Source organism: Trachypithecus francoisi, unplaced genomic scaffold (genome assembly GCF_009764315.1).
Source record: "Trachypithecus francoisi isolate TF-2019V2 unplaced genomic scaffold, Tfra_2.0 Lachesis_group20, whole genome shotgun sequence".
In the NCBI taxonomy this organism is placed as follows: Eukaryota; Metazoa; Chordata; class Mammalia; order Primates; family Cercopithecidae; genus Trachypithecus; species Trachypithecus francoisi.
Window position 1 is genome coordinate 17,173,741 of NW_022681466.1, and position 25,250 is coordinate 17,198,990.

Here is a 25,250-nt window from a genome sequence, read left to right on the forward strand (position 1 = left end):
CAGACACACACACACACACACACTGCCTAGCTCATTGTAGTATACTAAATACTGATTTTAATGAATAAGCTAAACCTTTGAAACCCATTTGCTAATCCCAGCACTTTGGGAGGCCAAGGTGGGTGGATCATCTCAGGTCAGAAGTTTGAGACCAGCCTGGCCAACATGGTGAAATCCCACATCTACTAAAAATACAAAAATTAGCTGGGCATGGTGGCCAATGCCTGTAATCTCAGCTACTCTGGAGGCTGAGACAGGAGAATCACCTGAACCTGGGAGGCAGAGGTTGCAGTGAACTGGGATTGTACCACTGCATTCCAGCCTGGGTGACAGAGTGAGACTCTACCTCAAAAACAAACAAAAACACATCATCTCCCCTATAACAAAAATGTGACATTCTTATTGTATCAAGAGAGGTGAGAAAAAGAAGGCACAGCAGGATGATTCAAGGGGGTCTGCATAGCTCCTTTTTAAGAGTATGCCTATTGCAGGTCAGAGAAGATAAGCAAACTGCCTAAGGCCACACAGCCAGGTACAGAACTCTCACCAATATTATTGCCAGCAATTGCAATTTTGGTGTTTATTCTTGGTACCAAGTTGGAGACTATAGGGTTCTCTTCCTAATAGAGACCATCTAGCCTTTCACTGTTTTGTGGATACTTCTGTTCTTTTTTTCTTTTCCCTTTTAAAATCTAGTTATTTTTTCTTTTTGGTTTCTTTGATACAGGGTCTCTTACTCTGTTGCTCAGGGGATTTTATTGATGGTACACGACAAGGTGGGGCTCCCTAGGCCCCTCCCCTCTTCAAGGGGTCTACATGGAAACTGTGAGGGGAGATTCAGTGTGGCAGGGGACTGAGTGTGGCAGGGACTCCCCAGCAGTGAGGGCCTCTCTCTTCCTCTTGTGCTCTCGCTGGGGCTGGTGGTTCCAGGGGTCTTACTCCTTGGAGGCCATGTGGGCCATGAGGTCCACCACCCTGTTGCTGTAGCCAAATTCGTTGTCATACCAGGAAATGAGCTTGACAAAGTGGTCGTTGAGGGCAATGCCAGCCCCAGCATCGAAGGTGGAAGAGTGGGTGTCGCTGTTGAAGTCGGAGGAGACCACCTGGTGCTCAGTGTAGCCCAGGATGCCCTTGAGGGGGCCCTCCGACGCCTGCTTCACCACCTTCTTGATGTCATCATATTTGGCAGGTTTTTCCAGACGGCAGGTCAGGTCCACCACTGACACGTTGGCAGTGGGGAAATCATGGTTCTCTGTAGCTTTGACTTCTGGGCTCAAGCGATCCTCCTACCTCAGCTTCCCAAGTACCTGGTACCATAGGTGCCCACCAACACATCCAGCTAATTTTTTAATTTTTACTAGAGATAGTGTCACTATGTTGCCCAAGCTGGTCTCAAATCCTGGGCTCAAGTGATCCTCCCACCTCAGCCTCCCAAAATGCTGGGATTACAGGCATGTGCAACCACGCCTGGCCTATTTTTTTTTTAATTGCTCATAAGTCATATTTTCTTTGAAAAAGAGATGGGAGGCTAAAGCAAGAGAATCACTTGAACCCAGAAGGTGGAGGTTGCAGTGAGCTGAGATCATGCTGCTGCTCTCCAGCCTGGGCAATAAGAGTGAACTCCATCTCAAAAAAAAGAAAGTACATAATTTTACTTTCTGGACCTAATGGTCAAGGCCAATAATTTGGTCACTTATGAAGTAATTAAAAGCTTTACCATATATGTGACCATTTGGTAATGTGAAATGTTTATGTACTAAAGGCAGAATAGTCTAGAAAAAACATTCAGTATCACAGCATCTAAAAATTAACATCATCTTCATCATAGAACCAGGCTCTGTCTCCTAATTTTTTTCTTGAGATGGAGTTTTGCTCTGTCACCCAGGCTGGAGTGCAGTGGCACAATCTTGGCTCACTGCAACCTTCGCCTCCCAGGTTCAGGTTCAAGTGATTCTCGTGCCTCAGCCTCCTAAGTAGCTGGAATTACAGGTGCCTGCCACCATTCCCAGCTCATTTTTTTTGTGGTTTTTTTTTTTTTTTTTTTTTTTTGAGACACAGTCTCGCTCTGTTGCCCAGGCTGGAGTGCAGTGGCCGGATCTCAGCTCACTGCAAGCTCCGCCTCTCGGGTTCACGCCATTCTCCTGCCTCAGCCTCCCGAGTAGCTGGGAGTACAGGCGCCCGCCACCTTGCCCGGCTAGTTTTTTGTATTTTTTTAGTAGAGACGGGGTTTCACCGTGTTCGCCAGGATGGTCTCGATCTCCTGACCTCGTGATCCGCCTGTCTCGGCCTCCCAAAGTGCTGGGATTACAGGCTTGAGCCACCGAGCCCGGCCTTTTGTGTTTTTTTAGTAGAGAGAGGGTTTCACCATGTTGGCCAGGCTCATCTTGAACTCCTGACCTCAAATGATCGGCCAGCCTAAGCCTCCCAGAGTGCTGAGATTATAGGCATGAGCCACCAGGCCTAGCCTTCTAATTTTCATTTGTAGAAGTGGCACCAAAATTTTCCAAGTTCTCATGCAAAAATTCAGGCTCATCTCAGTTGATTTTTTTCATTTATCTCCCACTAAATTGACAACTTCTAGTAGTTAGATTGGTTCTTTGTATTCCTAGCACAGGGTTCTATGAAGGATACATACAGCAGTTGCTGGCGGTAATATTGGTGAGAGTTCTGTACTGGGCTGTGTGATCTTAGACAGTTTGCTTATGTTCTCTGACCTGCCGTAGGCACGTTCTTAAAATGAAGCTGTTCAGACCCCCTCGAATCATCCTGCTGTGGCTTCTTTTTCCCACCTAAATTAAATACCCTTTTAGCTGCTAGTAAGTGAATGATGTTTTTTTGTGAACTTTCTGAAGTTAGATTAAATGAAGTTGAGAAAAGCCTGATATTCTTATAAAGTTATATATGTGTATCATGGAAAACTTAGAAAATACAAATAAACAAAATCCATGGATGAACCTTGAAGACATTGTGTTAACTGAAATAAACTGGACACCAAAAGACACATGTTATATGCTTCCACTTATATGATATATCTAGTATAGTTAAATTTGGTTACTCTGGGCACATGGTCTATAGATAAGCCTTGCTCCACAAGGAGGAGTTAAAAAAGAAAAAAAAAGAGGCCGGGCGCGGTGGCTTAAGCCTGTAATCCCAGCACTTTGGGAGGCCGAGACGGGTGGATCACGAGGTCAGGAGATCGAGACCATCCTGGCTAACATGGTGAAACCCCGTCTCTACTAAAAAATACAAAAAAAAAAAAAAAAAAACTAGCCAGGCAAGGTGGCGGGCGCCTGTAGTCCCAGCTACTCGGGAGGCTGAGGCTGGAGAATGGCGTAAACCCAGGAGGCAGAGCTTGCAGTGAGCCAAGATCCAGCCACGGCACTCCAGCCTGGGTGACAGAGGGAGACTCCCTCTCAAAAAAAAAAAAAAAAAAAAAAAGATACATTCATAGGACAGAAGGTACAATAGTGGTTACTAGAGACTTGGGGAGGGGGAAATGGGGAGTTACTGTTTGATGAGTACAGATTTCAGTTTGGGATGATGAAAAAGTTCTGGAGATGAATAGTGACAATGGTAATACAACAGTGTGAAAATACTTAATGCCACTGAACTGTACACTTACAGTGATTAAAATGGTAAGCTAGTTGCAATTTGTGTTATCCAGAAATGGTTACCAATTTATTGGTGTATATTCTTTTAGTATTCCTGTGTGTGCACAGGGGTGCTTTGTATATACTTTATCTTTAAAATATATCCAGGAGGCCTGGCACAGTGACTCACACCTGTAATCCCAGCACTTTACAAGGCTGAGGCAGGAAGATTGCCTGAGCCCCAGAGGTCAAGGCCACAGTGAGTTGTGATCAGGCCACTGCACTCCTTTCTGGGCAACCCCTGTCTGGGAAAAAAAAAAAAAAATTAATGAGGCTAAGTGGTGCACACCTGTAGTCTCAGCTACGTGAGGGGCTCAGGTAGGATTGCTTGATCCCAGCAAGTTGAGGCTGGGATGAGCCATGATGGTGCCATTGCACTCCAGCCTGGGTAATATGGTGAGAGACCCTGTCTCAAAAAAAAGAAATCCAGATAATTCTGTACATAATCTAGCTTTTTCTGGATGATTAAAATTCTTTATTTTTATTTTTTATTTATTTGTTTTTTTTCTGAGATGTAGTTTCGCTCTTGTTGCCCAGGCTGGAGTGCAGTGGCACGACCTCGGCTCACCGCAACCTCTGCCTCCCAGGTTCAACCGATTTTCCTGCCTCAGCCTCCTGAGTAGCTGGGATTACAGGCATGTGCCACCATGACCAGCTAATTTTGTATTTTTAGTAGAGACAGGGTTTCTCCGTTTTGGTCAAGCTGGTCTCAAACTCCTGACCTCAAGTGATCCACCCACCTTAGCCTCCCAAAGTGCTGGGATTACAGGCATGAGCCACTGTACCTGGCCTGAGTTGTTAAAATTCTTAAGTGACTTCATTTTTAATTACTATATGAGATTCTATCTTTCCAGTGTATCATGATTTATTTGACCTATTGCTGAATGTTGAAGGTTTCAGGGTAAGAGGCCAGTTTGCTATTATGTACTTTACTGTAGTAGCATCCTGGTAGCTAAATATTTGCCTACATCTCTGATTATTTCCTTAGTATAAATTCCTAGGACTAGGATTTTCGTGTTTGATACATGTTGCTAAATTGTTCTTTAGAAAGATTAAACTAGTTTGTGATCTTCCAGCCCCTGTGGTAAATGATAGTTCCCATTTTCCTGTACCTTGCCAACATTGGGTGATATCCAGTTTTAAAATCTTCTAAATCTTGCATTGCTATGAGAACTACAATTAGAGAGGGCTTATCATCTACTGCCCATTCTCTGTACAGAGCAAATCCCTCTAGACCTGAAGCCCCTTGGAGTTGTCAAGAAACCTTTGAGATAACTCCCCACTCCGTATATGAGCTGTCACTAGTATTCTCCACTTCTTCAGGATTGCCATGGCAACTAAATTGATGAAAAGATTTAGGAGGCCTTTTCTCTGTTTGCAATTACTATGATCCTTTTTGGATGTGGGTTTGGGACTCTGTCAATATACCCATCGTCTAATTCTGTCCATTGTGTTTTAAAGTTTAAGATTGCAATTTCTGATTACATCTGCCTTAGCCATACTGTATTATGTTTGACATTCAATATACAATGTCCTTGTTTTTCTCTATTTCTGATCTTATTCCCAGAGATGTGTCTATTTGTTCAGGATTCATTTTGCAAAGTGTTTTTACTAAGCATCTACCCAAAACAGCTGAAGTCAGATTTCAGGCTATCTTACATCTAAAGTAGCAGAGGCAGGAAAAACTGTTAAAGTGGAATTTTTTTCCCTGTTTGTACTGAACCGAGAAAAAGCATATAGATGATAGAGAATTCCTAATTTGGTGTCATTGGTATCTGGGTTTTTGTTTGTTTTTACAGAAGACTGATTAAGTATACTTATTCATTAATTTATCTTCTCATTAATAAATACTTGCTGAGGCCGGGCGCAGTGGCTCAAGCCTGTAATCCCAGCACTTTGGGAGGCCGAGACGGGTGGATCACAAGGTCAGGAGATCGAGACCATCCTGGCTAACACGGTGAAACCCCGTCTCTACTAAAAAAATACAAAAAACTAGCCGGGCGAGGTGGCGGGCGCCTGTAGTCCCAGCTACTCGGGAGGCTGAGGCAGGAGAATGGCATGGACCTGGGAGGCGGAGCTTGCAGTGAGCTGAGATGCAGCCACTGCACTCCAGCCCAGGAGACAGAGCGAGCCTCCGTCTCAAAAAATAAATAAATAAAATTAAATAAATAAATAAATAAATAAATAAAATTAAATAAATAAATAAATAAATACTTGCTGAGTGCTTACTGTCTGCTAGGCATTAGGGAGACAAAAATGATTAAGGCAAGATTCCTTCTATCAAGGTCATGTGTTCCATTTGGGTATACTAATGCATTAGCAATGTAAATCAAGTAGTGAGAGATCATCTGTTCCTGATAGGAGGTGGATTATTGGTGGGGACTTCTGTGTGTGTGTTCATGTGTGTGTATGTGATAAAGTAAATATAGGAAATGTTAATTATAGATTCTACGTAGTAGATATGTAAACATTCATTGCGAAGTTGCTTCAAGTTTTCTGTGTATTTGAAAATATTCACAACATGTCAACAAAACTAGCATGATAAAGCCACTATTTGTGCTAAGACTTCAGCTTGTATTTGGATTAGGCTTATTATGTAGTAGTAGGAACATTAGAAATAATTTTAACTCATTAAATACACATGTTTTATGGGAAGGTTATATATCTATTTATATGTAATGAATGTGAACAAACAAGGGTCTACTTCCCTCCAGACCAGTTCCGGCTGCTGTGCTGCACATTTCAGGAGTCTTATTAGAATTAGCCACATTCTGCCCACTTGCCCTTACTTCTTATATTTCACAACTCCTCCTGGTGGGGACTTAAGGAGACATTCAAGCTAGGCCTTGAAAGATGAGAAGAATTTTTTCAAGTGGAAAAAGAGGAGTGGCAGCAAGTAAGGTAAAGGTACAGAGTCATGGAATTCCCAGGAAACATAAAGTCCTGTGTTATGGGAAAACAACTTGTGTGACGCATGTTGGGAGAAATGAGAGATAATTACCAGGGTGTAAAGGGCCTTTTGAATGCTATGTTTAGGAATTTGGACTTTATCCTAATGGCAATAATGACTAACAATTATATAGTGTTCAAAAAGTATAACTCAGCCGTGGTATATCCCTAAGGTTTTTTTGTTTTTTTTGTTTGTTTGTTTTGGTTTTTGTTTTTTTTTTTTGAGACAGAGTCTTGCTCTGTTGTCCAGGCTGGAGTGCCGTGGCACGATCTTGGCTCACTGCAACCTCCACCACCCGGGTTCAAGCGATTCTCCTGCCTCAGCTGGGGTTTCACTGTGATGGCCAGGCTGGAGCACTAAGGGTCTTTATGGAAGAAAAAGACATGATAAACAAGGCTTTTGGGGAACTTCTACAGTAATGTAGCAGTGTTAAAAATATAGATCAGAGCAGCATAGTAGAAATAGAAGACTAGAGCTAATTGAAGGAGCACTTCAGAATTAGAATCAAGAAGTCTTAGAAACCTATTGGTTTTATTCTCCCTAATGTATTTGACCACTTGCCTGCCGGGGAATTTGTCTAAGTTATAAAAAATAATTCCTTTGGGAAACCCAAAGGAAAGTTATCTATTAATAATTACCCCACTACTATTTTTTCTGATTTATGTGATGGCCACATAGAGGTTAGATGTGATGGTTGTGACAGCAGTGACTAATATAGCCTATGAAGCATTTTGGTCAGATATCTTATGTGCTTTCATTCCGGGTTTACTGAGGCAGACCTTGGCTAGGATTTGATCAGTGATGTAACTACTCATGAGTACCACGTGGTGGCAATGGCGTTGCTGCAGACCTTGGCAGCAAAGCAGTGTTAGAGTAGCAATGGAAACCTTTGTGAAGCTAGGAATACATTTTCTGGTCATCAAAACCTCCTGAAAATTATGAACTCAGTATAGCAGCAGAAGGAAGATGGCTTGGTTTTAGTAAAGGGCAAAGTCATTTTTAAGGATCAGAAGAAGAAGAAATGGAGAGTGAAACAGTATGTTCCTGCCCACACTCCCACACTGGACTTTTTGGCAACCATTGATGTTCCTTCTCAAAGTGATTTTTAAACATGTATATTTTGAAGCCAGGCATGGTGACTCATGCCTGTAATCCCAGCACTTTGGGAGGCTGAGGCGGGCAGATCACCTGAGGTCAGGAGTTCAAGACCAGCCTGGCCAACATGGTGAAACCCTGTCTCTACTAAAAATACAAAAATTAGGCCGGGCACGGTGGCTCAGGCCTGTAATCCCAGCACTTTGGGAGGCTGAGGCGGGCGGATCACGAGGTCAGGAGATCGAGACCATCCTGGCTAACACAGTGAAACCCCGTCTTTACTAAAAATACAAAAATTAGCTGGGCGTGGTGGCAGACGCCTGTAGTCCCAGCTACTCGGGAGGCTGAAGCAGAAGAATGGCTTGAACCTGGGAGGTGGAGCTTGCAGTGAGCCTAGATTGTGCCATTGCACTTCAGCCTGGGCAACAAAGTGAGACTCTGTCTCAGAAAAAAAAAATTGGTTGAGGTGCCTGTAATGTAAAAAAAATTGGTAACAGGTGCCTGTAATGCCAGTTACTTGGGAGGCTGAAGCAGGCAGAATTGCTTGAACCGGTAGGCAGAGGTTGCAGTGAGCTGAGGTTGTGCCATTGCACTCTAGCCTGGGCGACAGAATGAGACTCCATCTCAAAAATAAATAAATAAATAAAATAAATTTTTAAAAAGGATATTTTGGAAGACTCCTTACATACCTAAATGCTTTGTTTATCAAATACTTGGACTTAGCACATTCTTCTTTGAAATGGACCAATAAACAACAGGAGCCCATAAGCAAGAAGAACCCATTATTTTAACAGTAGCTATCCTTACAGGCTTTCTTAGGGCTCTTTCTGTTGGATCCTTCCCTCTCACAGGTCCTTGCTAATGATATCTAGGTGGACACATTCTAGATAAGATGTCCCTGTCTAGAATGGCAGCACCATGAGGACTGTATCCTCAATACTAGGACAGTGCCTGGTGCTTAATAGATAGTAAATAGTTGTCTAATTAACTGAGCAAACAGATAGACTCATAGATTATCTTTTTGCTTTTTCTGTTAGAAACTAAAGGTTCAGGTCGAGCACAATGGCTCATGTCTGTAATCCCAGCACTTTGGGAGGCCAAGGTGGACGCATCACTTGAGGTCAGGGGTTCAAGACCGGCCTGGCCAACATGGTAAAACCCTGTCTCTCCTAAAATTACCAAAATTAGCCGGGCATCATGGCAAGCAACTGTAATCCCAGCTACTGGAGAGACTGAGGTGGGAGAATCACCTGAACCTGGAGGAAGAGGTTGCAGTGAGCTGAGATGGTGCCAGCCTGGGTGACAGAGGGAGACTTAAAAAAGAAAAAAAGAAAAGAAACTAAAGGTTCAGAGCATCCCAGAAAAGGAAGAGTCCTCACAAGCCAGTAATCTAGGCAGGATTACTGATAGTATTTTTCTATTTGTTGCATTTTTATAAAATGCCATAGATAGGGGGCTTTTTTCGACATTACATTAGTCTAAAAATCACATATTTTTATATGAACTAACCTAAATGTCTGATGAATCTCACAACACCAAGTCTTTGAAATGTACCTGTATAAATAAAATATTAATAGATTCATGCTAATTTTAAATATCGATAATGTTTAAATACTTTAATTATTTTTTCATTCCCTAGCTTTAAAAGAAAACAACCAACCTCAAAAGGACATCACAATAAATCAAGGGGAGTTGGAGGATTTTTTCCCTCACTAGCATCATTTGGAAATAATTTCATGGGCATTAATTGCATGAATGTGGTTAGATTAAAAGGTGTTCAGCCAGAACTTATAGTTCCATACTAGGTGATTTCAATTCCTGTGCTAAAACTAATTTGTATGACATATTTTCATTTAATGGAAAGCTTCTCAAAGTATTTCATTTTCTTGGTACCATTTATCATTTTTGCAGCAGAGGGATACCATGCAAGATAACCTAATAAAGCTCCAGCAGGAAATGGCTGAACTAGAAGCTGTGTTAGAACAGCATGGAAGCCAGCCTTCTAACAGCTACCGTTCCATCGTAACTGACTCTTCTGCCCTTGAGGACCTTCGAAATCCAGAACAAAGCACATCAGAAAAAGGTGTGTGATGTTGGCCAAACACTGATATCTTAAGCAAAATTCTTTCCTTCCCCTTTATCTCCTTCTGAAAAGTAAGGACCTAGCTCCAACATTTTATGATCCTTGCTCAGCACATGGGTAATTTTGGAACCTTGGTTCTTGTCCCTGCTCACAACTAATATACCAATCAGAGGGACCCAGGGCAGTCATTCATGTTGTCATCTGAGTACCTATAACAAGTAGATGCTGTGGGGAGCCCATGGAATATAGATGGTATACAATATAGCTCTTGCTCTATTGGAAGCTAAGTGGAGTAGGAGAAATTGGTGACAGGCAACCCCATAATTTCAGAAAGCTATGAAAAAATTCTCAGACATATTCCTTATTACACTGGTGTCACATCACAAAGACCTATTTAATGTGCTTCTGATTTATAGGAAGAGACATCCTATACTTCAGGAACTGCACTTTGATCCACAGAAAGCCTAGTGATGTAGAGCTCCTGTTAGTTCAAAAGGAAAAGGAAAGAACACAGAAAGCCTAATTATGCAGCAGAGTCAAGTGCTTTATAGCAGTGTTACAGTTACCAAAAAAAATCTAGATGGACCTCTGAGAGGATGCCATTGGAGTAACCAGGCAAGTGCAGTTGATCAGAGCTAACTTCCTAGAAGAAGTGAGCACTGAGCTGAGGAATAATGGCATAAATGAAGGAAAGTGAGATGGAAATTTGAGTTTTTAATTGGAAAGACAACACATCAGGCAGGTTTTTAAACAGGGGCAAACACATAGACACTTAGGAGAGGCTGGGCATGGGGTCCCCACCAGGATGCTGCTTAGAAACATGCAGGGGTGGTGAGTGCTCTCAAAGTACACTTCATTCCTATCTCAGTGATTCTTTTTTTTTTTTTTTTTTTTTTGAGGCGGAGTCTCGCTCTGTCGTCCGGACTGGCCGGATCTCAGCTCACTGCAAGCTCCGCCTCCCGGGTTTACGCCATTCTCCTGCCTCAGCCTCCCGAGTAGCTGGGACTACAGGCACCTGCCACGTCGCCCATCTAGTTTTTGTATTTTTAGTAGAGACGGGGTTTCACCGTGTTAGCCAGGATGGTCTCGATCTCCTGACCTCATGATCCGCCCGTCTCGGCCTCCCAAAGTGCTGGGATTACAGGCTTGAGCCACCGCGCCCGGCAGTGATTCTTATCTGAGTGTTAAAGTTCCTTCTTCAGCACCCTGTTCCACAGTCCAACTGGGGACTTTAAGGCCTTTCTTTGAGTCTTTCTAGGAACTCAAGTCTGTTACTTATACAGAACAGTGGCCTTGGTCCCCAGTTGTGCCTTGCAGTATTTTTGTGTTCAGGAACAAACAGTAGCTCTTGGATAAAGAAGCTAGCTAGAAACTCTGTTGCTATGGCAGTGCTTCAAAATGTATTTCCTTAAATGCTTTCATTGTAATTATCTTCATTTAGTTCATCTCTCGGATAATGAGAGTTCAGAGTCCCTTCCCTAGTATACTACTCTTCTTTGGGGTGCTTTCACCATCTTCAGTCTAAACACAGACTAGACTTTCAATTCTAATGTGTAAGATACAAAATGTTATTATTGTGTGACTTTGAATATCTGTGTAAATCTACTCTCTCCTCTTTGGTGTATATGTGTGTTTATTTTTTTCTGCAGATCTGTAACTGAAATGCTTCATTTCTGAATCATTTTGGATATCACAGCTTAATACCAGCATAAGTTTTGAGCCTTTTCCTCCCTAAATCTGGTTGAGTCTAACTGAAACTCAAATGAACTTTTTAAAAATAATTTTTTTCGGCCGGGCGCGGTGGCTCAAGCCTTAATCCCAGCACTTTGGGAGGCCGAGACGGGCGGATCACGAGGTCAGGAGATCGAGACCATCCTGGCTAACACGGTGAAACCCCGTCTCTACTAAAAAATACAAAAAACTAAGGCTGGGCGCGGTGGCTCAAGCCTGTAATCCCAGCACTTTGGGAGGCCAAGACAGGCGGATCACGAGGTCAGGAGATCAAGACCATCCTGGCTAACACGGTGAAACCCCGTCTCTACTAAAAAATACAAAAAACTAGTTGGGCGAGGTGGTGGGTGCCTGTAGTCCCAGCTACTTGGGAGGCTGAGGCAGGAGAATGGCGTGAACCCGAGAGGCGGAGCTTGCAGTGAGCTGAGATCTGGCCACTGCACTCCAGTCTGGGTGACAGAGCGAGACTCTGTCTCAAAAAAAAAAAAAAAAAATACAAAAAACTAGCCGGGCAAGGTGGCAGGCGCCTGTAGTCCCAACTACTTGGGAGGCTGAGGCAGGAGAATGGCATAAACCTGGGAGGCGGAGCTTGCAGTGAGCTGAGATCCAGCCACTGCACTCCAGCCCAGGCGAGAGAGCGAGACTCCGTCTCAAAAATAAATAAATAAATAAATAAATAATATTTTTTTTTTTTTTTTTTTTTTGAGGCGGAGTCTCGCTCTGTCGCCCGGACTGGAGTGTAGTGGCCGGATCTCAGCTCACTGCAAGCTCCACCTCCTGGGTTTACGCCATTCTCCTGCCTCAGCCTCCCGAGTAGCTGGGACTACAGGCGCCCGCCACCTCACCCGGCTAGTTTTTGTATTTTTAGTAGAGACGGAGTTTCACCGTGTTAGCCAGGATGGTCTCGATCTCCTGACCTCGTGATCCGCCCGTCTCGGCCTCCCAAAGTGCTGGGATTACAGGCTTGAGCCACCGCGCCCGGCCAATAATTTTTTTTTAAGTAGAGACAGGGACACACTGTTAACTAGGCTGGTCTTGAACTCCTGATTTTGAGCAGTCCTCCCACACCTCAGCCTCACCTTTTTAGAGAGGGTCTTGCTCTGTTGCCCAAGCTGGAGGGCAGTGGTATAGTCACAGCTCACTGCAGCCTCTCGAACTCCTCAAGAGATCCTCCTGCCTTAGCCTCCCAAGTAGCTGGGACTATAGGCATCCGCCACCATACCCAGGTAATTTTTTAAAAAATTTTATGTAGAGACAAGGTCTCCCTATGTTGCCCAAGTAGGTCTCAAACTCCTGAACTCAGGCAATCTTCTCATCTCAGCCTCCTAAAGTGCTGGGGTTACTGGTGTGAGCCATGGCACCTGGCCAGAACTTCTATGCCGGACACGGTGGCTCACGCCTGTAATCCTAGCACTTTGGGAGGCCGAGGCGGGTGGATCACCTGAGGTCAGGAGTTCCAGACCAACCTGATCAACACAGAGAAACTGCATGTCTACTAAAAATACAAAAAATTAGCCAGGTGTGGTGGCACATGTCTGTAATCCCAGCTACTCGGGAGCCATGGTGCCCGGCCTAGTTTATTATTTCTTAATATCTGTTGTCTTCCAGTGTCTTTTTTTTTTTTTTTTTTTGAGACGGAGTCTGGCTCTGTCGCCCAGGCTGGAGTGCGGTGGCTGGATCTCAGCTCACTGCAAGCTCCGCCTCCCAGGTTTATGCCATTCTCCTGCCTCCGCCTCCCAAGTAGCTGGGACTACAGGCGCCCTCCTCGTCGCCCGGCTAGTTTTTTGTATTCTTTACTAGAGACGGGGTTTCACCGTATTAGCCAGGATGGTCTCGATCTCCTGACCTTGTGATCCGCCCGTCTCGGCCTCCCAAAGTGCTGGGATTACAGGCTTGAGCCACCGCACCTGCCTTTTTTTTTTTTTTGAGACGGAGTCTTGCTCTGTCGCCCGGGCTGGTGGCCGGATCTCAGCTCACTGAGAGCTCCGCCTCCCGGGTTTACGCCATTCTCCTGCCTCAGCCTCCCGAGTAGCTGGGACTACAGGATGGTCTCGATCTCCTGACCTCGTGATCCGCCTGTCTCGGCCTCCCAAAGTGCTGGGATTACAGGCTTGAGCCACCGTGCCCGGCCAAAATTACACTATTATAAGCAGTGTTACAGTGAACATTCCTATGACTAAACCTTTGCATACATCTTTTATCTGCCTAGGAGATATATATATATATATATATACACACATATATATATATATATATATACACACATATATATATATATATACACACATATATATATATATATATATACACACACACATATATATATATTTTTTTTTTTTTTTTGAGACAGAGTCTTGCTCTTGCCCAGGCTGGAGTGCAGTGGCCGGATCTCAGCTCACTGCAAGCTCCGCCTCCCAGGTTCACGCCATTCTCCTGCCTCAGCCTCCCGAGTACCTGGGACTACAGGCTCCCGCCACCTCGCCCGGCTAGTTTTTTGTATTTTTTTTTTCTAGTAGAGACGGGGTTTCACCGTATTAGCCAGGATGGTCTCGATCTCCTGACCTCGTGATCCGCCCGTCTCGGCGGATCTCCCAAAGTGCTGGGATTACAGGCTTGAGCCACCGCGCCTGGCTGTGGATATATTTCTAAAACTAGCATTGTTGACTGAAAGTGTAAACACATGTTAAGGTGTTTGCTACCTAATGCCATATTTCCTTTTTAGGAAATTAGGCTACTTTGGATTTCCACTAACACTGTATTCATGTACCCATTTTTCTCTTAACCTAACTTCATTGGTCGTTTTAATTCTTAACAGAGACCAAAACTCTGTAATTCAACATTCATTGTTGTGTAAATTAAACTTCTCCCATTCCTTTCAGAGGGAACACCTTACCTGGAATCTGGAATCAGTCTCTTCTCTGATGACCCTGAATCTGATCCTTCTGAAGACAGAGCCCTAGAGTCAGCTCATGTTGGCAGCATACCATCTTCAACCTCTGCATTGAAAGTACCCCAGTGGCAAGTTGCAGAATCTGCCCAGAGTCCAGCTGCTGCTCATAATACTAATACTGCTGAGTATAATGCAATGGAAGAAAGTGTGAGCAGGGAGAAGCCAAAATTGACAGCTTCAACAGAAAGGGTCAACAAAAGAATGTCCTTGGTGGTGTCTGGCCTGACCCCAGAAGAATTTGTGAGTGTATCCATAGGTATCTCCGTAATGACTAAGACTTAACAACATTCTGGAAACAGTTTTATGTAGGTACTGTCAATTGATAACCTAGAGGAAGAAATCTAGGAAACAATCATAGTTCTGTGTAATTTAATTTCCATTACTAATTTCTGAAAATTTAGATCTAGATAAAGCTATAGTGTGGATTATTTTATATATATTTATTTGAGAAAATAATTATTAAATATTAGCAGAAAAGCTATACTTTGGGATGATATAGGACTTTTGAATTTGAATTTTCCTTTATATCTGTAAAGGCAAGTAGGTATAGCTTTATTCCCCAGAAGGTGTCTTTTTTCCTCCTTGGCTCACATGGGTGAATTTACCAGCATATTTAACTAAATTCAGACTGGTTCCAAACGTACTGCCAGACAGTAGCATTTCTCTACTGTTTGTTTTTATCCTGGCTTGTAAGACAGTTACTCAATAGTCTGCCCTGCCACGTCTGCCCTGCAACATCCCTTGCTATTAGGATTTTGGCATCACCTTGGGTCCTTAATGCCAGGAATGGGAATTGCTTCACACTGTGGAAAAATACTCATTAAAATATTAAGACCAGTAAAACCTTGTTTCTTTTTGGGCTATTTGTGGATTTCAGACATCCTGAGAAGTTTACCACCCCTGTAATTAATTGTCATTGTCATCACTTCATAATAAAAATAATTTGTGGCCGGGCACGGTGGCTCAAGCCTGTAATCCAAGCATTTTGGGAGGCTGAGGCCGTCAGATCGCCTGAGGTCGGGAGTTCAAGACCAGCCTGACCAACCTTAGAGAAACCCCATCTTTACTCAAAGTACAAAATTAGCTGGGCGTGGTGGCCCATGCCTGTAATCCCAGCTACTCGGGAGGCTGAGGCAGGAGAATCGCTTGAACCCAGGAGGTAGAGGTTGCGTTGAGCCGAGATTGCGCCATTGCACTCCAGCCTGGGCAACAAGAGCGAAACTCTGTCTCAAAATAATAATAATAATAATATAATAATAATAATAATAATTGCGTGAATATTTCTTTAAAACTATGATGAGATAACATACCAGATTATCAAATGGATTCAGTAGTGGGTGTGCCATTTATTGCACACTGAGAGATGACCAAATCATTCTGAGATATCTTTCTTAATATATCCTTGCTAGGATTTTTCATCCTAACTTCTCCATAGGTAGTGACTTAGCATAACATCTCTGGCCAGATGTATCCCACTACTGAAAGGGCAAGGTAAGCTGTGGCTGCCCTGGTAGATACACTGAGTAAGTGCACAGTGCTGGCTGTAAATGTTTTCATCTCATAATCCCATGCCCAGACCAGCAGTTTGCTCTGAAAGGTCTTACCTGTGTCTGTTTCAATGGCTCTTGATCATTTGCCTGCACATCCAGAATTCCTTACTTATTCATTGAAAATTAGCATTCTTTATCCCTTTGTTTTGCAAGTTCAGCTTTTTAAAGATGGCTAAAATGGTCTAATCTTTCTTGGCAAAGGCAATTCTGAGCTGCAGTTTAGACTACAACTGGCTTGGGTAGGTGTTGTGTTTAAATAAGCAAAGAGGAAAACTTTGAGCTCTATTAAGACTTGGTGAAGTGTGGTAAATTTATGATGAAAGCTACTGACTGTATTACACATGATTAATTCTGAAGCCCATATTAAGATGATCTTTTCATCAGTTCAGCATTGCTCTTCTAACAGAACAGTTTCAAGGCTGGGATTTCAGCAATTAATCAGTTCAGAATTGCTAATGATCCTGGCAGAGAGTGGTGGCAAAAGGGGGAGGATGTCATTAGCTTCTCTAGCCTGCATTTTTTCAGCGCCCTGTGGCAGTGTGGAGTAAGGCAACATGAAAGAAAGATGGCCTGACCTTCATGGCAGTATTGTACAGCACATAAATACTGGTGTGGGTGGCTGTGGCTATGGCTAGTAAATGATGGCCCTTGGTAAACAAAGTTATTTATCAGACAATACCTACCAACTAGGTCAACTGTGCCCATAATGGATCTGGTTAATTTCTTTTGCTGCCAATTGATTTTTATTTGGTTGATAGATAATAGCTAGAGGACTCTAAATTTCTTTGGGGAAGAATATGAACCCCTTCTAAGCCTTCTCCTTACGAGAGAATTGATCGCTTTTGCACTGACTTTTAGTAACATCTTGATTTCAGTGTTTTGTAACTATCAGAGGGTTGAGTCTTGGTTTTAAGCCATATATGTCTGTAGCATAACTTTCTGTGTAGGGTAGTTATCTCTCAGCTTATAAAGTGTAGGCTGATAAATTTATAGTACAGTAGAGTGTCACTATGCAAAGAAACTGTCTTAGGGAATCAAATGATATCGGCTATTAAAGCAAAATATATATTTTTTCTTTTTACTTTTTTTTTTTTTTTTAAAGACATGAGATCTCACAGTATTGCCCAGGCTGGTCTTGGTCTCAGACTCTTGGGTTCAAGAGTCCCACCTTAGCTTTGCAAAGTGCTGGGTTATAGGCATGAGCCACCATGTCTGGCCCAATGTATATTTTTTTAAGTTTTAAGTTTGTGGTACATAGTAGGTGTATAATATTATTTTGAATCCTTAGTTGTAATTCTATGTCTGCTCATGTGTACATAATTTTTATTAAACTATTTGAGACTTCAAGTTTTTGTTTTTGTTTTTTTTTGGGGGGGGATAGAGTCTTGCACTCTTGCCCAGGCTGGAGTGCAGTGGTGCCTTCTCGGCTCACTGCAAGCTCCGCCTCCCAGGTTCACTCCATTCTCCTGCCTCAGCCTCCCAAGTAGCTGGGACTACCACGCCCGGCTAATTTTTTGTATTTTCAATAGAGACGGGGTTTCACCGTGTTAGCCAGGATGATCTCCATCTCCTGACCTCATGATCTGCCCGCCTCAGCCTCCCAAAGTGCTGGGATTACAGGCGTGAGCCACCACGCCCGGCTGAGACTTCAGGTATCTTAGAATTTTTTTAAATGTACCCTTTCTGAGAAAAACAGAGACTTAAAGCTAGGATAACTGGTATTATTTGTTTTTTCTTTTTTTTTTTTTTTAATTTTACCTCCAGCCTGGGTAACAGAGCAAGACTGTGTTTCAAAAAAAAAAAAATTCACCTTAAATAGTTCCAGGACACATGTGCAGGATTGTTACGTAGGTAAACGTATGCCATGGTGGGATAACTAGTATTCTGAGCTGTGTACTAGAGGTAACTCATGATAATGGAATATTTGATCTAATTTCAGATGCTCGTGTACAAGTTTGCCAGAAGATACCACATCGCTTTAACTAATCTAATTACTGAAGAGACTACTCATGTTGTTATGAAAACAGGTATACCAAGAACCTTTACAGAATACTTTGCATTTGCTGCATAAAATCACATGAGGCCAGGCATGGTGGCTCACGCCTGTAATCGCAACACTTTGGGAGGCCAAGGTGGGCAGATCACGAGGTCAGGAGATCGAGACCATCCTGGCCAGCATGGTGAAACAATGTCTCTACTAAAAAATAAAAAAATTAGCTGGGCATGGTGGCATGCACATGGAGTCCCAGCTACTCGTGAGGCTGAGTAACGCTTGAACCCGGGAGACGGAGGTTGCAGTGAGCCAAGATCATGCCACTGCGCTCCAGCCTGGCGACAGAGCAAGACTCCATCTCAAACAACAAAAAAAAAACATGAAAAAGTAAGAATATTTGTTGAGCATAGCATGGATGATAGTCTTCTAATAGTCAATCAATTACTTTATGAAAGACGAATAATAGTTTTGCTGCTTCCTTACCCCCTTTTGTTTTGGCTTAAGATTTGGAGTGTGGGCCGGCCATGGTGGCTCACACCTGTAATCCCAGCACTTTGGGAGGCCAAGGCAGGTGGATCACCTGAGGTCAGGAGTTCGAGATCAGCCTGGCCAACATGGTGAAACCCTGTCTCTACTAAAAATACAAAAATTAGCCTGGCATGGTGTTATGCACCTGTAATCCTAGCTACTTGGGAGGCTGACGCAGAAGAATTGCTTTAACCCTGGAGACTGAGGTTGCAGTGAGCTGAGATCGTGCCATTGCCCTCCAGCCTGGCGACAGAGTGAGACTCCGTCTCAACAACAAAACCTGGAGCAAAAGCTGGAGACCCCAGTTTCATGTAACACCTAGTTTGAGTATGTTGAGAGTTTTTCAGGAAAAAAGTCTGATAACAGCTCCGAGATAATTTTAACATATGAAAAAGCAAAAAAGGAAGGGGAAAGATCATTTGTTCTATACCTGTCTCTTTTAAGGTTTTAATTATAACTTGTGTGATACAGGAGACCTCTGGGGGTTTTTAGTTGACTATAAACTAAATCTGAGTAAACATTTCAGGGCTGCTAAAAACGCTTATTTGAAACTGGGCCATATTAACACAAGCATAGGGTCTGGAGCAAGTGAAGTACAGATCCAGAGCCCCACCGTATTCTCCATTGGAGTGACTGCCTGAAAGCTGATGTCTGTTTTAAGCACCGTGCTTGGTTTTTAACATGGTCACTGACAAACTCGGGAGTGTTTATTCAGAGTTAAATCGTAAAGATGCCGAAAAGTAACTTGAAATAATGTCTTTTGAAGAAGAAATGAGAAGATTTAAGGAAATAAGACACTGTCTTCAAGTATCTGAAGAACCGTTATCCGGAAGAGAACTGTTATCTGGAACAGGAGTAAGACTCACTCTTGGGGCTCCAGAAAGCAGACGAGTGCATGGAGGACGCAGAAGATGTAGACTGTGTGGCTTAAGTCTAAAATGTTTCTAACAAAATTGGTTCTCTGGATGTGTTCCAGTCCACTCGATGATGATTCTCTTTTTTTTTTGAAGTGGAGTTTCACTCTTGTTTCCAAGTCTGCCAGAGTGCAGTGGCACCTTCTTGGCTCGCTGCAACCTCCCCCTCCTGGGTTCAAGCGCATCTCCTGTCTCAGCCTCCTGAGTAGCTGGGATTACAGGCATGTACCACCACACCTAATTTTGTATTTTTAGTAGAGACAGGGTTTTTCCATGTTGGTCAGGCTGGTCTTGAACTCCCAACCTCAGGTGATCCACTTGCCTCGACCTCCCAAAGTGCTGGAGTTACAGGTGTGAGCCATCGTGCCCAGCCCATGATGGTTCTTTTCACAGAGATACAGGCACTTGAGGAGAGGATGTAAACCCCTTGGATACATTACCATAGAACTTCTGTGATCTTAGGTTTCTACTTACTCATGAAAATTATACCACAGGGTCAGAGGATAGTGCTCATTGGAGCCAGGTGCCAGAACAAGTTATTACAAACTACTATTTTAGAGAAAAATGTCATTAAAGTTTAATATACCTTAAGCTATAGGTTTGCATCAAAGCTAATGAAAGGTAAAAAGAAAATTTGACAATGCAAATTAAGGCCAGGCACAGTGGCTCACGCCTGTAATCCCAGAACTTTGGGAGGCCGAGGCCGGCAGATCACGAGGTCAGGAGATTGAGACCATCCTGGCTAACACATTGTAACCCCATCTCTACTAAAAATACAAAAAATTAGCCAGGCGTGGTGGCAGGTGCCTGTAGTCCCAGCTACTTGGGAGGTTGAGGCAGGAGAATGGCGTGAACCTGGGAGGCGTAGCTTGCAGTAAGGCGAGATGACACCACTGCACTCCAGCCTGGGCAACAGAGCAAGACTCTGTCTCTTTTTTTTTTTTTTTTTGAGGCGGAGTCTCGCTCTGTCGCCCGGACTGGAGTGCAGTGGCCGGATCTCAGCTCACTGCAAGCTCCGCCTCCCGGGTTTACGCCATTCTCCTGCCTCAGCCTCCCGAATAGCTGGGACTACAGGCGCCCGCCACCTCGCCCGGCTAGTTTTTGTATTTTTAGTAGAGACGGGGTTTCACTGTGTTAGCCAGGATGGTCTCGATCTCCTGACCTCGTGATCCGCCCGTCTCGGCCTCCCAAAGTGCTGGGATTACAGGCTTGAGCCACCGCGCCCGGCGACTCTGTCTCAAAAAAAAAAAGTGCAAATCAAATCTAAAGTAATTCAGTCTTTAAACTCAAACCTAATACATGTGCTACTTTTGAGCTAAAACTGAACTAAAATGTTTAAGTTTAATACATATTATTAAATCAGCTTTTGTAGCAGTTAAACAAAAAACTTCAAAAATTATAAGGAATTCTGTGAAGGAGCATGGCTGCTGCTACTGCTTGCAGATAGCCTGTTGTGTTTAGGATTTAGTTAAATACATTTCTCCTGTTTAAAACTAAATGATCTTTCTTTAGTTTGCTTAGTTCTTCAGAAGGGCCTTTAAAACACTGGGAAATAAACAAGTGATTCTTTAGCTACTGCTTTCTGAAATACTTATATAGAAGCTCTGCACTATATTCTCCTATCCCTCTCAGGGGAATATTAGAGGGTTAGAACTCCCCAGGTAGACATTCTTTTTTTTTTTTTTTTTTTTTTTTTTGAGACTGAGTCTCTCTCTGTCGCCCAGGCTGGAGTGCAGTGGAGCGATCTCCACTCACTGCAGGCTCCGCCTCCCGGGTTCACGCCATTCTCCTGCCTCAGCCTCCCATGTAGCTGGGACTACAGGCACCCGCCACCTTGCCCGACTAGTTTTTTAGTAGAGACGGGGTTTCACCATGTTAGCCAGGATGGTCTCGATCTCCTGACCTCGTGATCCGCCGGTCTCAGCCTCCCAAAGTGCTGGGATTACAGGCGTGAGCCACTGCGCCCAGCCCCCAGGTAGACATTCTAGGGGTGAAAATTTGTCATTACATTGACATTTCAGATTTAGGTTTTCAACAATACTGTTTTCTTATCCTTTCACATATTGCCATCTAGTAATATAGATGTTCTCCATCCACATTAATCAAAACTATTGACATGGATAATTCCTAATTCCTTGAACACTATAATGGAGATCTATAGCTAGCCTTGGCATCTAGAAGATGGGTGTTGGGGAGAGGGAGTGGAGAGACATTCCTCTGGTCTTAACTTTATATCAGCCTCTCCTAGACTTCCAAAGATCCACACCTGCTGGTTATAATTAATGGTGTTTTCAGCCTCTGATTCTGTCACCAGGGGTTTTGGAATCATAAATCTAGATTGATCTTGGGAGTGTAAGAAACTGAGGCTCTTTAGCTTCTTAAGACAGCAATTCCTGATTTAGTTTTCAACTTCTAATCCTTTGAATGTTTTTCATTCTGCAGATGCTGAGTTTGTGTGTGAACGGACGCTGAAATATTTTCTGGGAATTGCGGGAGGAAAATGGGTAGTTAGCTATTTCTGTAAGTATAATATGATTTCTCCCCTCCTCCCTTTAACACCTCAGAATTGCGTTTTTACACCTAACATTTAACACCTAAGGTTTTTGCTGGTGCTCAGTCTGAGTTACCGAAAGGTCTTTAATTGTAACAGTAAACTACCTTTATCTTTAATGCATATCACTTTGTTCAGATAAACTGGTGATGCTGGGAAAATGGGTCTCTTTTCTAACTAATAGGACCTAATCTGCTCCTAGCAATGTTAGCATATGAACTAGGGATTTATTTAATGGTTGGCAGGAATCCATGTGCATCAGGCAAATTTATAATGTTTAAATTAAACATCAACTGTGTCTCCAGAAAGAAACTGCTGCAACAAGCCTTATTAAAGGGCTGTGGCTTTAGAGGGAAGGGACCTCTCCTCTGTCATTCTTCCTGTGCTCTTTGGTGAATCGCTGACCTCTCCATCTCCATGAAAATAGCACGTTCTAAGGCTGGGCGCGGTGGCTCAAGCCTGTAATCCCAGCACTTTGGGAGGCCGAGACGGGCGGATCACGAGGTCAGGAGATCGAGACCATCCTGGCTAACACGGTGAAACCCCGTCTCTACTAAAAAAATACAAAAACTAGCCGGGCGAGGTGGCGGGCGCCTGTAGTCCCAGCTACTCGGGAGGCTGAGACAGGAGAATGGCGTGAACCCGGGAGGCAGAGCTTGCAGTGAGCTGAGATCCGGCCACTGCACTCCAGCCTGGGCGACAGAGCGAGACTCTGTCTCAAAAAAAAAAAAAAAAAGAAAATAGCACGTTCTTCTGCTGTGTGTAACCTGTCTTTTCTATGATCTCCTTAGGGGTGACCCAGTCTATTAAAGAAAGAAAAATGCTGAATGAGGTAAGTACTTGATGTTACAAACTAATCAGAGACATGGTGTCATTCAGTCATATAGTTAAAAATGTGTTTGCTTCCTTCCATCAATGCACCACTTTCCTTGACAATGCACAAATATTCCATGATAATGGGGATAATCAAGAGTTATGCAGGCCAGGCACGATGACTCACACCTATAATCCCAGCACTTTGGGAGGCTGAGGTGTTCGGATCACCTGAGGTCGGGAGTTCAAGACCAGCCTGACCAACATGGAGAAACCCCGTTTCTACTAAAAATACAAAATTAGCCGGGCATGGTGGCGCATGCCTGTAATCCCAGCTACTCAGGAGGCTGAGGCAGGAGAATCACTTGAACCGGGGAGGTGGGGGTTGCAGTGAGCTGAGATAGCGCCATTGCACTCCAACCCGGGCAACAAGAGCAAAACTCCATCAAAAAAAAAAAAAAAAAGCCAGGTGTGGTGGCTCATGCCTGTAATCCTAACACTTTGGGAGGCCAAGGCAGGTAGATTGCCTGAGCTCAGGAGTTCAAGATCAGCCTGGGTAACATGGTGAAACCCTGTCTCTACTAAAATACAAAAAATTACCTGGGCGTGGTAGCACGTGCCTGTAGTCCCAGCTACTCAGGAGGCTGAGGCAGGAGAATCGCTTGAACCCAGGAGGCGGAGGTTGCAATAAGCCAAAATCATGCCACTGCACTCCAGCCTGGAGACAGAGCAAGACTCCATCTTAAAAAAAAAATTTGCAGAGCAAACCAGGATATCCTCTGTTCTCATTTGTTCTAGATTTCAAAAGAAAGTCCTTTCTTGGGGAAAAGAGAAAGGAAAAGGAGTTTATAAAGGGAAAGAAAACATTCATAAGACAAGAAGTGTGCCCACTTGCATATACCTTTGTAGAAAACCGTTCAGTGTTGAAGATAAGCTCTTCATATTAATATGCAGTCCAGTGGCTCACGCTTACAATCTCAGCACTTTGGGAGGCTGAGATAGGAAGATTACTTGAGGCCAGGAGTTTCAAACCAGCCCGGGGAACATAGTGAGACTCTGTCTCCACAAAATTTTTTTTTTAATTAGCCAGGCATGGCGATGTGCACCTGTAGTCTTAGCTACTGAGGAAGCTAAGCCAGAAGAATCACTTGAGCCCAGGAGTTCAAGGCTGCAGTGAGCTATGATCATACCACTGCACTCTTAACACTTGCACAGAGCAAGACCCTATCTCTTAAAAAAAAGTGTGTGTGCATATGCATATATATATGCAAATGTATCTTTATAATTCAAATTGCTTCAAAAAGATGTTGCACTTTATGATACTGAGAACAGTGAGAAGTAAATAAGATAGAGTGTAGGAGGAGGAATAATTTTAAAGCAGCCATCTGAGAACTTCTGTGACAACAGATCAGGCAAAATAAAATGTGAAAGTAATTTTATAGGCCGGGCGCAGTGGCTCATGCCTGTAATCCCAGCAGTTTGGGTGGCTGAGGTGGTTGGATCACTTGAGGTCAGGAGTTTGAGACCAGCCTGGTCAACATGGTAAAACCTTGTCTCTACTGAAAATACAAAAAATTACCTGGGCGTGGTAGCACGTGCCTGTAGTCCCAGCTACTCAGGAGGCTGAGGCAGGAGAATCGCTTGAACCCAGGAGGCGGAGGTTGCAATAAGCCAAAATCATGCCACTGCACTCCAGCCTGGAGACAGAGCAAGACTCCATCTTAAAAAAAAAATTTGCAGAGCAAACCAGGATATCCTCTGTTCTCATTTGTTCTAGATTTCAAAAGAAAGTCCTTTCTTTGGGGAAAAGAGAAAGGAAAAGGAGTTTATAAAGGGAAAGAAAACATTCATAAGACAAGAAGTGTGCCCACTTGCATATACCTTTGTAGAAAACCGTTCAGTGTTGAAGATAAGCTCTTCATATTAATATGCAGTCCAGTGGCTCACGCTTACAATCTCAGCACTTTGGGAGGCTGAGATAGGAAGATTACTTGAGGCCAGGAGTTTCAAACCAGCCGGGGAACATAGTGAGACTCTGTCTCCACAAAATTTTTTTTTTAATTAGCCAGGCATGGCGATGTGCACCTGTAGTCTTAGCTACTGAGGAAGCTAAGCCAGAAGAATCACTTGAGCCCAGGAGTTCAAGGCTGCAGTGAGCTATGATCATACCACTGCACTCTTAACACTTGCACAGAGCAAGACCCTATCTCTTAAAAAAAAGTGTGTGTGCATATGCATATATATATGCAAATGTATCTTTATAATTCAAATTGCTTCAAAAAGATGTTGCACTTTATGATACTGAGAACAGTGAGAAGTAAATAAGATAGAGTGTAGGAGGAGGAATAATTTTAAAGCAGCCATCTGAGAACTTCTGTGACAACAGATCAGGCAAAATAAAATGTGAAAGTAATTTTATAGGCCGGGCGCAGTGGCTCATGC

General features: G+C 43.4%; 1 protein-coding gene across 9 annotated transcripts in view; it reads left to right on the forward strand.

Moving 5' to 3' along the window:
- Positions 1–25,250, forward strand: part of BRCA1 (BRCA1 DNA repair associated) — a 101,008-nt gene that overhangs the window by 56,104 nt on the left and 19,654 nt on the right. For all 9 annotated transcript variants that reach the window (XM_033182854.1, XM_033182851.1, XM_033182859.1 and 6 more), the window contains 5 exons: positions 9,607–9,778; positions 14,389–14,699; positions 17,949–18,036; positions 21,887–21,964; positions 22,787–22,827. In XM_033182854.1, the coding sequence (XP_033038745.1) occupies positions 9,607–9,778; positions 14,389–14,699; positions 17,949–18,036; positions 21,887–21,964; positions 22,787–22,827 (690 nt within the window). The remainder of the gene's footprint in view (positions 1–9,606; positions 9,779–14,388; positions 14,700–17,948; positions 18,037–21,886; positions 21,965–22,786; positions 22,828–25,250) is intronic.